This window comes from Peromyscus eremicus, chromosome 18 (assembly GCF_949786415.1).
Source record: "Peromyscus eremicus chromosome 18, PerEre_H2_v1, whole genome shotgun sequence".
Classification (NCBI taxonomy): domain Eukaryota; kingdom Metazoa; phylum Chordata; class Mammalia; order Rodentia; family Cricetidae; genus Peromyscus; species Peromyscus eremicus.
Window position 1 is genome coordinate 38,020,326 of NC_081434.1, and position 16,016 is coordinate 38,036,341.

The following is a 16,016-nucleotide window of genomic DNA, read 5'->3' on the forward strand; positions in this document are numbered from 1 at the left end:
ACTACTACTGAATCTTAGGATTTTACACGTGTGTTAATAGGATGATACTAAAACCCCACATGTTGGGCTGGAGAGATGGATCAGAGGTTAAGAGCACTGGCTGCGGCCGGGCGGTGGTGACGCACGCCTTTAATCCCAGCACTTGGGAGGCAGAGCCAGGCGGATCTCTGTGAGTTCGAGGCCGGCCTGGGCTACCAAGTGAGTTCCAGGAAAGGCGCAAAGCTACACAGAGAAACCCTGTCTCGAAAAACCAAAAAAAAAAAAAAAAAAAAAAAAAAAAAAGCACTGGCTGCTCTTCCAGAGGTCCTGAGTTAAATTCTCAGCAACCACATGGTGGCTCACAACCATCTATAATGAGATCTGGTGCCCTTTTCTGGTGTGTAGGGATACATGGAGGTAGAACACTGTATACATAATAATAAATAAATCTTTTATTTAAAAAAGCCAGATGTTTTTATAAATAGCAGAATCAATTTACCACTAAATCATATAACATGCTCCCCACCAAATCCTCTCTGGTCTACAATGCATGTAGCTATGGTCTTAACACTGTTTCAGCTGTTGAAGGGACTACTAAATAAAATCCTCAAAAATGTTTCCCTCTTGAATCACTGTTTTTAACATATAATGAAATGCTATCACTTGGATCTGGAGTAGCCCCCAAAGGCTGTGCATAAAAGCTTCATCTTCAGCTTACCATTAAAAAGAACTGGAGCCGTTTAATAGAAAGTGGACTCCTTATGAAAATGTAGGGCGGAGCAAGATGGCAGCTAAGGCCTCCCAGTGATTGTCTGCCCTCGGGGGTGCCAAGTGGAGCAGCTCCTCAAAGAACAATTTGTCTTCACGAGAGCTCATGGGATCAGGTGTGTGAAACCCTGGAAGGAATACAGTAAAGATGCTAATACTGAGTTCAGAAATCAACAGTCTGGTCTTCAATGGGTTAACAAGGTGGCTGAATGAGGCCCAGCGCTCACGGGATTCTCCTGAGAGAGTACAGAAACAAAAGAGAAAGAAAAGGCTAGCAAGCTATCAGTGCAGATCCCAGCAAGCCTGGATGTTTGAAAGTATTGGGAGCTTTTCAGGGTTACACTCTAAATATGTAAGAAGCATGAAACTGCTTTGGAAAAGAAATCCGCTTGATCTCCCAGCAAATCTTCACGGTGTTTTAACCAGGATTTATCTTGAGAAGGAACTTGGTGTCTAAGTTTGGACTAATCTAGGAGTGGGAAATCCTTACCTATTCTGGGACCTGGTAGACATTCCTCTTCTCTGGCTCAGCTGGTTGTTGCCAATCAAGCAAGACTTGGCTGGTAGTGACTCTGCAGCAAACCCACTGAGAATACCACAATGTGGTACAGGGTGTTGTAATGCAAGGAGAACAGAACCAAGGCTCTAGGAAGCCTGCCTGCTGAACCTGGGGGCACAGTCAATCACAGTGGCTTTCATAAATGACAGGAATGCAGTTATTTTCCTCATGGTTTCTACCATCTGTACGGCACAGTGGCTCCTACCAAGCAATGTGCTCTTGAAGACAGTATTGTCAGAAACAAGCAGATGCATGCGCACACATACACACACACACACATTACACACACACACACATATGCACATATACACACGCATGCATGCACACACATGCACACACATACACATATGCACACACACACACACACACACACACATGCACATGCTTCCTCTCCATCATGAGGACAGCTGGATTGACCATGGGCTTCCTTGACACAGGCCCAAAACATGGACTGAAATCTGTGCACCAAAATATACCTCTTATTGGGCTTGGGTATTTGTTACAGAAACAGAAAGCAGACTAATATAGTGACTAAGGAAAGCAAAAGTGAGGAAGTGGATACAAAGTGTTGGGAGGGGACTTACAATTTTACATAGAGACCAGAGAATACTTCACCTGGTGGGTGGAGTTTGAACAGAACCTGTAATAATTCAGGGACTGAGCCACATGACTATTATGGGGTGTTCACCCAGGCAACAACCTTGAGACAGGGTGTGCTTTTCCAGGTTTGAGGGATAAAGAGCCAGTGAGGCTAGACTGAAGTAACGGAGATCAGAAAGATGCTGTGCACAGGGCGGTGGGATCTACATCTGTCAAGCAGTGCCCTCCAAATGGAGAAAGTCCTGTGCTTGTCGCTCAGTCCTAGGACTAATCCGTCACTCAAACTGACTGCCCTCCATAGTCGTTCCTTGTGTCTGTGGGCCGTTAAGGAGTAAAGGGTCAGAGAGAAGTCAGGAAGGTATCTGAGATGGATGACCCCCTCACATGAACAAAACATCAGAAATGGAGAGAGTGTGCCACTGAAAGATAGCCGAGTGTGTTCTACATGTGTCAAGCATATCATGACTGCTAACGGTGGAGGTTAAGTACAAAATAAAACCACCCAGGGAAATGGAAGAGCGGGAAATGATACACACGCTACTAGGTCCTAACAACCGAGCAAGTGTTTGTTTCAAAGATTCAAGATATTGCAAAGGGTGGCATGCCTGTACAAGAGGAGTGGGTTGTATGTGTAACACATCATGGGAGCTCAGTGTAACATGGGCAGGAAAAGTGACGGCTCTCTAGAGAAGCTCCTCTCACTGAGGGGTATGAGCCTTGGTAGACAGACAATGAGGACATAGCAACTTGTGAGTCAAGAGTCGTCAGATTGAGTTCCCAAAGAGGTCACTGTGAATCAGAACCAGCATCTTCAGTATATGATTTGTAGACCAGAGGCACCATCACCCTCAGGAAATTACGAGACACATAAAATCCCAGGCTCTGTGCCAGTGCTACCTAATCAGAAACTGGGAGTGCAGACCAGCTCCTCCAGGCGACACTGGCACTGGCCGAAGCTCTAGGACAGAATGTGAAGTGGCCCATGTGGGTCAGAACGAAAAGGGAGCAGAAGAAAGTGGAAGAGGAATCTGCAATCTGCCCATGCGGAAGTGGATGGGAACATCCTGAGCAAATGCCATCAACCGATCCTCTGTGCTCTTTTGGGTGAGTTCACCCAAGACAAAGATAAAAGGGAAAACAGGCCATTCCAAAATGAGGAAATAAGTGCTTGTGAATGATAAAAATTGGAACTTTTCAAAATAGTCTTTGGTTTGATGAATTTAAATCAAAAAGATTTAATCTAACCTTCAGAGTGAAAAGTCACATGGAATTCCCCTGTCAGGAACATTGGAATTTTGCTCACCCAGTGACTGGACAGGGAATGACCAGAAGTGGCCAAAGAAGAGGTTCTTGAAACAGGAAACTTGGCATCTGCTTGCAGAACAGTTTTCCAAGTTGGGTAGTTGGGTATAACCACAGTCATCTTTTGTACCTAAACCTTTCTTTAGCTTGACTGACCACTTAACTTTGTATCCTACAAATTATAGCTTTGAGATAAAAAATCTTAACTTTAAAACTCTTTTCAAGAAGATGAAAATTTGCAGATTTGGTGTTTCTGATACTAGTCTGACATCCTGCTGTTACCAACAATTATTCACACTAATTTTTAAATTTCACCAACTAAAAATTGAAGTTGATACAGAAAAGTTGGTCCTTTTGTTGTTGTTGTTCATTTATGTTTATTGGTATGTAGGAACAAATCATTTGCATACTAGACAAGGGTTCTTCGAGTGAATCATATCTCTAGTCCACTCTGTTTTGTACCCTTTCGTGTTAGTGAACTTCATATTACTACAATTAAATACCTAAGTCAACTAATCTTTAAAAAAAGGAAAGGTTGGTTGAGCTCACAGATCTCAGAGCTCACGGCATAGCTGAAGTGGCCCTGTGCAGGATCCTGCCTCTGATGAAGCTAGCTCATCATGACCGGAACACAGGAGAAGCAAGTGATCAGATACTGAGGAGAGATGATGAGTGGCATTCAACAATCACCTTTGAGGGCATTACTGCCTATGACCTGAAGACCTGCTCTAGATTCCACTTCCAAGGGACTCAAGTGTCTCCTGAGTGCACCACCCCATGGACCAAGCTTTCAATCATGGCTGTTTGAAGTACAATCAGCCAACATGTAAACCATAGCATTTCTGCCTTCGAGTATGTTAATTAATTAAAATATAAAATGGTCCTCGATGACAAAATTGTACAAGCTCATCTGCTTTCAGTTTTATGATTTATATCCAGCATTTAGTTTGAGAGAGTCCTTTGTGTAGTGAATAGGGTAGGAATTGCTTTGCATAAAGGTAGGAGGTAACATTGGTTTTATTCAGTCAGACACTTGTTCCAAGGGCAGACAACCACAAAGATTTTTTATGGAAATTTTAATCAGTTATTTGAAAAAATTAGATTTGTAACCATATTTTATGTAGAAATATTCAACTTTCCCCAGAACCTCACAAACAATGGTACAAAAGTTAACTCTAAATGCATTAAAGGCATTTTTAAGAAACTAAATGGTCATACACTCGGTTGACTCGGTTTTCAGTGGCATACGAAGGAAGCCTAGGTCTTGCGCATGCTCAGTAAGAGCTTTCCCACTGAACCACAAACCCTGCTCCTCAGTTTACTCTTTGTCAAGACTCTATGGCGAGACTCAGAATTTCCTGTAGGAATAAATTCAGGATTGTTCACTCTGCCTCAACCTCCATTCTGACCCATGAGTCTACATCATATGCTCACTTAATGAAACGAATTACATTCCCCGTGCTTGTCATCAATGAAATGATATTAGGAGATCTTAACAGCCATGTATTTCATATCATCCTAATGTGTTGCCAGATTAGAAACCATGTGGAGGAGCTGAACTGGCCTAAGACTGGACTAAGTACCCCCTAATTGTGAAAATGTCTTGACATTACTCAGCATCACAATGTTCTGCAAGCTAATGGTATTTTCAGATAGAAACATTAGGTTGTTGACATCTAAAAAGCATCAGCATTAGAGTCCATGGTTTCCCAAACTACACACACTATTAGTATCTTCAGCGGACTGGTTTTTTTTTTTTTTTTTTTTTTTTGGTTGGGGAAGGAAAGCTGCCAGATCCCATGGGACTTTAAGCAGTGTTCCCCAATTTAACTCCCTATGTGACTGCCATTCTCCCCTCATTGTGACCACTTAAATTCCTCCACATGTCGCCAAAGGTGCACGATGGCCCATGCTAGTAACTATTAATCTCAAGAGAGAAGAAAAAAAAAAAAAAAGGACCGTGCAAACAATTTATCGTATTGGTAAACACGAATCTGTGCTGTTTTACATCTTACCTCTAGGGTTTTCATCTCTATATGGAATGAATAGGACTGAGCTATGTCTTTATTTAAGGTTTATATTCTTTCTGTTGGAATCATCCCACTGATCCTCAAATGTGTCTTATTCCTGTGGCACACATATTTTTAGAGAAAGTCTTTTCTCTACATCATGTTAGTACAAATTCTTCTTAGTTCAAAAAAGAAAATAAACTAGCAAACTGCTTTTGCCTCAAATTATTTGAATTGATAAAAGTCCTGTTCTGTCAAAGCTCTACTCCTTCACACTCACACTATTTCTGTGACGTAGGAAGTCTAATGTTTATAACATCCTTAAATGGAACTGAGGGCAAATTCAAACATGTATTTGTCAGCAGCAAAAGATACTGACTGACAACTCGCATGTTTTTTTCTTCCTTTAAAGTGTCTGTGATTCAACAAAACTTAGAAAAGATGATTTACATTATGTTATAATATTCTGACATCTCACCCGTATTTGATTTGCCTCAAACTTTAAAAGCATTTTAAACAAGCACTATTTAGGTAACAACACCCTCATTTTACTTTAAGACTTCCATCCCACACTCCTGTGTGTTTGCAAAAGCAAAAACACTGGTATTTCCAAATGCCACAGAGATCTGCTTTGTTCTACAGGAAGTTGACAAAACCATCTGGAATATCATTTCTCAAGAAGAACACATTGCACAATCTCTGGGCAATCAAATCAAAGAAAAAGTTATTCAAGGAACCTGAGTCTCATTGCCGAACCTGAATACATATTCATTCAGAATCATTTGATAAATAACTGTACCTCAAATCATAGTTATGAAAGTCTACATATAAGATTATATGACCTTGCTCATTAAATACTGCAAGAAAGAGTCACAAAACTTGATTTTTGTTTACAAATATGGTGATCAAAAATATGTCTATATACATATAAGAAATACATGAATACATAGTTGATTTAAATGGTATATAAATCTCTTTGCTTCAGATAAATGCTAGTATTTTTTAATATTTTAGTTTTCAATGTCAGTGAACAACCTTTAAATGTACAAAGCATGACTATCTAAATATGACAGACCAAGAAGTATGTATAAAATTATAAATTATTTTTAAAATGTCAATATTTCTCTTTTAAAAATGTGAAAACTTTCTTAATCTTTTAAACAATATCTAATGTGGTATTATAGAAAAATAAGTTATTGATGAAATTCCATAATGCAAGTTGTAGCTATGAACACAGCCAAATAAATGGCTAAGAACGTTGAGACTACTGCTTGAAATCTTAGAAGATAGAACAAAACATTCATGTAATAAGTCTGGAACAGGTGAAAAGAAAAGTGGTATTTACCTATGAAATTTAGCTCTTTAAATATATGAATTAGTAGTTCAACTTAACAGCACTAAAAACAATTATCTGACCCCATGGGACTTTGCCATTTTTAAATATACAGTGTTTTTGAGTCACCAAATCTTTATGAAGTATGCATTAGTCAATATCAGGTGAGTGGGCATATATAATTTATAGGCTGGGACCTGGTGGGTGAGGAACAGAGGTGACATGATTCATATTGGTTGTCTCAAGACATATATAAGCCCAGGAAACTGGAACAGTTAAGCCTGGACAATGTGCCCAACAAAAGCAAGATTGTTGGGACAAAAACTAAGAATGATGACAAGAACTATAGTCTATAGTCTGTAGTCTACAGCCAGTGGTCTATAATCTATAGTAAACAGTCTACAGTCTATGATTGGCAAGGTAACTGGCCAATAGCCAGGGATCTCGCGGGAATTAAAATAGGCACAAGAATGTATTATAGAAGATCTTGATCCTTGCGTCCCTATTGTGTCCTAGGCGGGATCCTTTTGTTTACTCCATTCCAGAGGCAGAATCAGTAGCAAAGTTACACCATGGGCTGATCCGGAAGTAAAGATCACAGATATGTTCTATTCCTCCTCATTTCACTGCTGCCTAGAAACAGAATATGTAGGGGGAGGCAAGAAATCTCTTTCCAGGATTTATGATTCTAGTTAAATATCCCAGAATTTATATACTAGTACTAAAGGCATGGAAAATATTTTCAATAACGTCCAAGTGTAAGAATATGCCTTTGATCAAGTATCATATGTGTATGTCTATATTTGCCTTTCAGACATGTATGTGGTCATAACATTCACAACTGTAGCTCTACTGAAATATGCTGATATTGAAACTCTTAACTCTAGTGTAGCATCAATAAATTAGTGTAGAAAGTAAACCAAGTTGAGACTTAGCTTTAACAAAAATAAATCTTCCAAAACACCTATGATAGGGTTTGAGAAAATGATCTGATCCAATTATCCTAAAACATATTTTTAAAAAAAAAGACAGGCATGACATAGTAGTCTCTAGCTCTGGACTGCTTCACAAGCGTGTCCCATTGATCTTGCCACTGTGATCTGTGGAGTTCGGTTCAATGTGGTTGAAGGCGGGGTTATCAGTTCCACCATCTTCCAGAGGATGCAATTTATAGCTTAAAACATGATTCTTCTGAAAAAAAAAAAAGTTACATGGAAATTTTTTTTAAAAAGAAACTTCATTTGTTCAATGACGAAGAGTTGTTACTACATTTTCATTTCTCTAGATCTACTGACAGAGTGATAGCCAAGCAATATTAACCAGTGGGAGATAGAACAGTGTACATTAGAGTGATAGCCAAGCAATATAAACCAGCGGAAGATAGAACGCTGTACATTAGACACTTTGGCTATGAACGTCCATATATTCTCTCAAATAGTTCTTATCTATTAACTGTACACCTATAGATACAGAAATATCCCATCTGTGTGTCTGTTCAAGAAAAGGGCTGGGGACTGACTAGTCTTCTATTCTGGGGATCAAAAACCCACTTTTCCCTAATTTAAGATAACCAAACCTAACTTACTTTCTTAAGAGCATCAAAATTGGATAAAAAGTCCTGTTTGGATAGTAAGAATCGGGGGTCTAAATTCTGTTTTCTTCCTCCTGAAAAACAAATACATTATTTACATTGTTATACAGATCTCCCATTACACAGGCTTTTGGCTTATGAACATTCAGCTTTATACACACATAAAATGAAAAAAAAAAAAAAGCAAAAAAACCACACCAAAAAAACTTAAAGTAGTCCTGATCCAGACACCACTCCCTGTCCCTAGATCTCAGATCCTACAAGTGTCTAGCTGATAAATATGAATTTTGTGATATCTACATAGATAAATAGATGCAGAGAGATAATAGCTCTCAATCCTAACCCAACTGTTTCATCTGGTGCCACCTGGACAAAGAGTTGACTATCCCGATAATGATAGAAAAAGCTACCCACATGACCTGCCCATAAAGTGGTAAACTGTCTGCCCCTCCGCTTCTGCCCCCATCCCTCTGCCCCTTTGCCTGTCTCTGTTTCCCTACCCCCCACCCCTTCCCCTGCCCCTCTGTCCCTGTCTCTCTGTCCCTCTGCCCCATGCCCATCTGCCCCTGCCAGTGAACCTACTTTCCCTGACTTTTGTAACTATGAATAGTTATGTGAGTGGAGAAATTACGACCTGTCAAATGAGTTAAGCAACCTCATGCTCACTGGTGTTTTTACAAATCCTCTTCTCTAAGGTTTTATTGAAGAAACTATCCTTTGATTTGGCGTTGCTTGTTTTCTGTCTGTCTGTCTGTCTCTCTTTCATTTTTCTTTTCATTTTTTTTCTTGGTGGACCAACTAAGATGCTCTTGGGAACCACATGTGTGGTCCTCAAACCACCACTATCTAAATCTTTGAGAGATGTGCTTAGAACAGAGATCCCTGCACTTCAGCATGGACTGACCAAATTGGAACTGAGGGGCCACTGAACTCCTGATTTTGCCAAGTTTCCAAGGTGATTTCTCTATCTGCTCAAGTGTGAGAACTGCCCCTGCACCCACCCTATTTTACTGACAAAAACAGACACTCAGTGCAAAGACTCAAATGAAGCCGCATGCCAATCAAGTCTGTCCGTCTGGATTCTTATAAACCTCTAATACACCACAGTTTGTTGTGAAGAACATCAGAAGTGTGTGTTTCTAGATTTTCTTTTCAAGGTTCTCACTGCTGCTGTGAGGGAAGAATGGCTCACTAGTAAAACCAATGAAGTAAAAAGTATTTTGTGACTAGATATCTGCCCTCCTGGACATAACTCCATGCACTTAACAAAATCGAAGAAGTTAAAAAAAAAAAAATGCCAGCAGGAGCTCTCTGATCCCTCAGTTTCTTTTTTTTATTATTTTATAATTTAATTTAATTTTACATATCAGCCACGGATTCCCTTGTCCTCCCCCCTCCCCCCTCCCGCCTTCCCCCCAGCCCACCCCCCATTCCCATCTCCTCCAGGGCCAAGACTCCCCTGGGGATTGAGTTCAACCTGGTAGATTCAGTCCAGGCAGGTCCAGTCCCCTCCTCCCAGGCTGAGCAAAGTGTCCCTGCATAAGCCCCAGGTTTCAAACTGCCAGCTCATGCACTGAGGACAGGTCCTGGTACCACTGCCTGGATGCCTCCCAAACAGTTCAAGCTAATCAGCTGTCTCACTTATCCAGAGGGCCTGATTCAGTTGGGGGCTCCTCAGCTATTGGTTCATAGTTCATGGGTTTCCATTCATTTGGCTATTTGTCCCTGTGCTTTTTCCAATCTTGGTCTCAACAATTCTTGCTCATACAAACCCTCCTCTTTCTTGCCAATTGGACTCCTGGAGCTCCCCAGTTTCTTTAAAAGGGAGAGAAAGCAGGAGTGGGTGATAAAAGCCAATGACAGAAATACACAGAGACAGTATAGATGTATTTCAGATATGAACAACTGGCTAATTTGTGAAAATAAATTGTACTTCTCCAAACAGATTAATAAGGCAACTAAGTGAATATTTCATGAGAAAAAACCCAATCCTTTTGGAAAGTGATGCAAACGTTATTGTTACCAACCCAAAGTTGGTAAGATTGAAAGCAGTGTTACCTGGATGCCAAAAATCAACAGTGCCAGCCAGATTCTATGGAGGCTACTTCTAACTTTGTATGGTGGGATAGCTGAATAACTGATAAAGAAGGCAATGCAGTCTTCCCCTGACATGCCTCCTATGGATATACATATGAGAGGGAGTATGGGAGGGTCATGGATTAGGATCCCAGCACTTCCACCAACCCCCAATCCCAGCCACTAGGATCTCTCACCTGGACATTTCGAGCATCTACCCACCCTCCTCCCCTATGGACCGTTCTTAAACTGGCTCAAATGCTTCTTTGGGAATTGTTGGAAAAGTAATTGGGAAAAAATATTCATAGATTAGACCTAAAAGACAGAGATGGAAAGCAGGAAATAAAAGACAAGAAAATTAAAGGAAACGTCCTTAGAGGCAAACATTTGACTAATAGAAGTTTCCAGAAGGATGAGACAGAAAATAGAAAGAAATTACAAAAGGATAGCCTAAGGAAATGCCCAGGATGGATGGATATGAGACTTCAGAGTCAAAGGGTCATAGGGCAAGGTAGTCACTGAAAATGTACCTTTGGAAAGGTTAGCACGTAGCCTGGCATTGACATTCAAAACCAGCAAAATGAGAGGAGAAATTAAGATTTTTTGGAATGGAACTTATACTCAAATTAGCAGTTAAGCACAGTAATTTTTTATACATGTGAATTTTCCAAAACCTCTTTTCCTCTCTGTCCTTTCCAAGAATGTGCTATATAAGACGGATGCACTCAATTAAAGGGATAAACATATGGGTAGGAGAGCTGGTTCCACAGTTAAGAGCGCTGACTGCTATTGCAAAGGACCTAGATTTGGTTTCCAGCACCCACATGGTGCTCAGAAGTAAGGAAAGATATGGCACCTTCTTCTGGCCTCTGCAGGCACCAAGCAAACACACAGTGCAATTACATGTACGCAAGTAAAACACTCATACATATAAAAATATCAACTGATTTAAAAATAAACTTAGGCACAAATGTAAGTGAGAAATTGTGGGATATAAAAACACAGGAAGGGGGCCAAGACAATACCCACAATGAGAACAAAATGAAATCTCAGGATAAAACCTCCATTCCAGATAAGTTTACACTCTGTGCATTGTCAACTGGTTATTAAAACTTTGTTTAATCTTTATGAACACTTCCCAAGGCTTTCTACTATGTTCACACATAAATATTATAGTTATTATCCATTACATGTGTGTACACTTTTGAAATTTACAAAGAATCTGTATTGGACAATTGAAACATCCTGGCATAAAGATGTCAAGATATGCATACAGCTCTCTCATTGTAACAAGTAACTATGTAACTGTGTAACAAGTAACTATGTATGATTTGGTTTTATCTATGTCTTCATCATCCTCATTTTACACATAACAATGATAAGGCTCTGTGTAGAGTGGTTACGTACCTTGCCTGAATCCAGGTATCTATTAAATGGTAGAACCAATATTATAATAGTGATGGGTTAAATTCTTCTGCCTTAAGTTTAGGCTCTCAAATACTCCATGGGTAAAATTTTAAAAATTAATTTAAGTCACTAATAGGATCTTAGTAAAGTGCCATAAAGAGCTATAAATTATACATAGGAAATGCTTGTATTTCTAGAAGTGAACAGAAAAAAGGTTAATTACCTGTTGATAAACTGACAAGTATACCCACTAACAATGTTACCAATGTTCCAATAGTACTGAAGTACAGATATGATACTGAATACCAATTGTCCATCAGCAGAGTCCTGAAAGATACCAAAAATATATGTAACTATAGTAATTCAACATGTTCCTAACAACAAGTATGTGTACCCATGATCCTGAAAGTAAAAACGCAGTTTTTAGCCACTTTTAATGTCATAATTAACTGGTCTCATCTCTAATTATTAAATCAGAAATTTGAAATATGGCTTCACTTTGACCATGCACATGAGAAAGGACTTTAAATATTGTAAGAATAAGGAACTATAATTCTTTGGCGCAGAAGAATCATAAAGTATGAAGCAACAGTCACCTAGGGCACTACAGTCTGGCATAGGCAGGTTTCTGGGGACTCCCCAACAACACAAGGGTAGCACATAGCCCCATCAAAATCCTTATTTATTTATTTTTTTATAATTCTTACCTGAAATACATAAATAATGAGTAATCAAATCAACAACCTATGCTATTCCTGACCCTGTAGACCGGTGACCAATGCAACTGCAACAATTTTCCATTAACTCTTACTTTCTTTTCGTAATCTATTTAAATCCCTGACCCCTCAAATGCCATTTTAGGGGGACTTATTCTAAGTTTGTGTGATTTTCTGAGGTCTTATCTTTGCTTTAGCACAAATAAACCTTGGTCTCACACCCAGCATGTCTCGCTTGCCTCTTAGGTTGGCAAACTGATAGAGTTTGAAAAAGTGTCCCCTTAAGGCTCATGCATTGATGGCTTGGTCTTCATCCCCAGCTATTGGATATAGTAAACTTTTAGGAGATAAAGCCTAGTAGGAAGAAGGTAGGCCATTGCAGGAATCCCTCAAAGGGGATATTTGGGTACCCAGCCCCTCCCCCTTCTCTCTGGCCTCCAGTTCCATGACGGGAAACAATCTCCTCCACTGCAGGCTGTCACCATGACCTACTGTACCACCAAGACTCAAAAGTATGAGTGTTAGACCGTCATGGCCAGAACTCCCTGACCCCATGAGTCAGATGTCATTTTCTTTTATCAAGTTGGTATTTTGTAACACAAAGCTGACTGACATGCACAAAAATATTAAGTGTCAGTGTTTATTCATTCCACTCTTCATTATGGTCCCAATATGATTCTTATCATTGAAGTCAGCCATAAGTAAGGTAGATAAGATTGCTGTCCACACAAAAATTTTATATCCAATGAAAGAGAAAAATAATACACAGTATGCAGTAAGCAAATGATGGATAGTCCTTAAAAAAGATGGAGCAATGCCATATGTAGTGAACTGGGTAGAGAGGGGAGGCCTACACTGCAATGTGTGATCAGAGAAGACCATTGGGAAGATATGACATCACTCAAGGATGTCACTTTCAGCTTCAATAAAGCAGCTTAATTAAGATTCATCACCCTGCTAATAACAAAATGTGGAAACAAGTTGGCAACAGAAAGCTCAAGGAAATGAGAATTTCAGAAGCAAGATGAGATGAACTAATGAAATTGAGATAGTGTGATGTTGAGCAAAGACAGAAAACATAGAGCAGAATACTGACCACCTCCACCCCCCACAGGAAACTGCCATTTGATTTACATTAGTTTCCTCACCAGCAAATCTTGATGGACAACAATAAAAGGTGCTTGATTTATTGAAATTCTACATGAGGGAAAAATTAATCTTGATCACATCATTCATGTCAGCCTCAAATGGATCACATTTTATAAATGTAAATAGTTAACAATAAAACTTTTAATTTAAAAATTAGAGAAATAGCCAGACATGATGATGCACATCTTTAATCTCAGCTCTCCGGAGGCAGAGGCAGGTGGATGTCTGAGTTCAAGGCCAGCCTGGTCTACAGAGAGAGTTCCAGGACAGCCAGGGCTGCACAAAGAACTCTATCTTGAAAAACCAAGCAAACAAAGAACAAATAAATAATTTAGAAGAACATTTTTATGACCTCAAAGTAGGTAATGATTTCTTCAACAAGACCACAAAGAACTAATGATATAGGCAAAGATAAGTAGTAAATTCTTACAAAAAAGTAAACTTAGCAAAAAGTGAAAATTAAACCTATTGATTAATGAAAAAATATCTTCAAAACATATTTTGAATAAAGAATATATCACCAACTCCTAAATAAATAAGAAAGAAAAAGTCAGAATCTGTTAAATATTGGAACAGTTCTCAAAAGGCAAGTGACAAAAGGAGATATCTGAATGCCCAATAAAGGTATTAAAGGGTGGTCAGCTTCATCACTCATAAGAGAATTAAAACTGAAATCATCAAGAAATGCTAATCAACCATTAGGAAATTGAAAGAATGCAAACTCAATCTGGAAGGCTTGGAAGCCTGTCTAGGCAACTACAGGATGTCTCACTGAGTCTCCAGCTATGTCACTTGTTGTCCTGATAGTGTGAAAATACTATAAGATAACACAACAGGAAAGTCACAGAGGTCTACCCACTTCAGAGTAGGAAAAAGCAGTGTTATAAGAAGACAAAAACAAACAAACAAAAACAAAACAACTGGAGTCCCCTACTTGTCACACACAACATCACGACATAACATGAAACTTAATACCTCTCCACGTTGTGGATTTGGAAAGCACTAGTAGAAAACGGCATTTCTGTGGTTGATATCCAGGCTGACCCATTGTGTGTGATGTTACAGCCGTGGGTTTCAAGGGATAATGGTAAGGTTCTCTCAGGAAGTGGAGGATAAAGCTGAGCTCCAATTCCTACCCATAAAGAAATGGCAAATCCAGCCAACAGACCAGCGAGCGCTCCCTGAAAAACAAGAGTGCTTTTCAAAGAAAAATAATGTCATTCGCTTTGAGGTAGATTTAACATGAGAAAGCCAGTTTCACAATGGTCAAAGCCCCCTACCTGACTCTCCTCCCTTCCAGTATCTCTTACAAAGGTTGTCATAGATCTCTGGTCTCTCTGCCCAGAGTCGTAGAGACTCACTAACCTCATTCCCTCTTTACCTAACCAATGTTATGATATAAATGTCTGACATCACTTATGTACATTCTAGATCTTCAGCTATAGAAGAAATGGACTTCCTGTTGGTTTTCAGAGAAGTCATTTGGATTCCATTTATTCCAAACACAATTTTGTATTTCCAGACATAGACATGTTTAGATATAATAACAGAGATATCACCTCTTTCTGAAAAATATTCCAATTATATTCACCCCTCAGGGCTAGAATAATGAACAGGAGCTCTGGCTTGAAACACCAAAAGAACAAACTTTGTAGTCATGGTGATAAAGATCAACTTACTACTCTTTGCTGTGCTCCGACTACATGCAGTCTTTAAATCTAAGGCTGTTGACCTCCTTCTTTACAGCCTAGACATTTGATTTTAAGAAGGGCAAGAATTTAAATGTGTAAAAGATGTTGGTCTATTTACATTATGAGCATTTAAATTGCACTGCATGGTTCCGACAGTTTCCATTTAGCTTCCTATATACAAGACCTCAATGCATAGCTCTTCCCCCATATACTTTATCAAAGTCAAAATGAGTAATTTCAGTCACCAAGACAAGTAACTAATGACAGGTCTCAAAGCAACCATGTCTTTACAGCTGAGAAGAAAGATGTAGTTGGAAAAGTAACCTTTAGATTTGTCCATTAGTTCTACTTACAATTGAATTGGCAAAGGGGACTAAGATGCCCAAAGAAAACAGGCCCAGAAGTGGTCCACCAACCATGCCAAATATGCTGAGTGCTGCCTACAAAAATAACACAAAATCACAATCAGTATTCTCAAATCCAAGCACAAATATTTCAGGCAATTTCATCAGGGTAGGTATTAAAGTATTCAGTCTCCTCCAGAAAAAAAAAGTCCTAATTTTTATTCATGGTAGTCTTATCACTGGCAAAAATCATTAACACCTGGAAACTTCTGTTTCTCTGTCTTCAGCGTTTTCTGTTCCTTTGGGTTTTTTTTGTCTGTTTGTTTGTTTGTCTGTTTGTTTGTTTTGAGACAGTGCCATCTCACCTTGTAGCCCTGGCTGTCCTAGAACTTACTATATAGGCAAGGCTGGTCTTGAACTCACAGGGATCCTCCTGCTTCTACCTCCCAAGTGTTGAGATTAAAAGTATGCACCACCACAATTGGCTTGTCT

General features: G+C 39.3%; 1 protein-coding gene across 1 annotated transcript in view; it reads right to left on the reverse strand.

Moving 5' to 3' along the window:
- Positions 1 to 6,371: 6,371 nt before the first annotated feature.
- Slc5a8 (solute carrier family 5 member 8) overlaps positions 6,372 to 16,016 on the reverse strand; it is a 53,211-nt gene continuing 43,566 nt past the window's right edge. The window contains exons 11-15 of the mRNA XM_059245643.1: positions 15,534 to 15,620; positions 14,465 to 14,670; positions 11,848 to 11,951; positions 8,136 to 8,215; positions 6,372 to 7,741 (exon numbers count right to left, since the gene is read on the reverse strand). Coding sequence (XP_059101626.1) covers positions 7,616 to 7,741; positions 8,136 to 8,215; positions 11,848 to 11,951; positions 14,465 to 14,670; positions 15,534 to 15,620 — 603 coding nt within the window. The 3' untranslated portion in view covers positions 6,372 to 7,615. The remainder of the gene's footprint in view (positions 7,742 to 8,135; positions 8,216 to 11,847; positions 11,952 to 14,464; positions 14,671 to 15,533; positions 15,621 to 16,016) is intronic.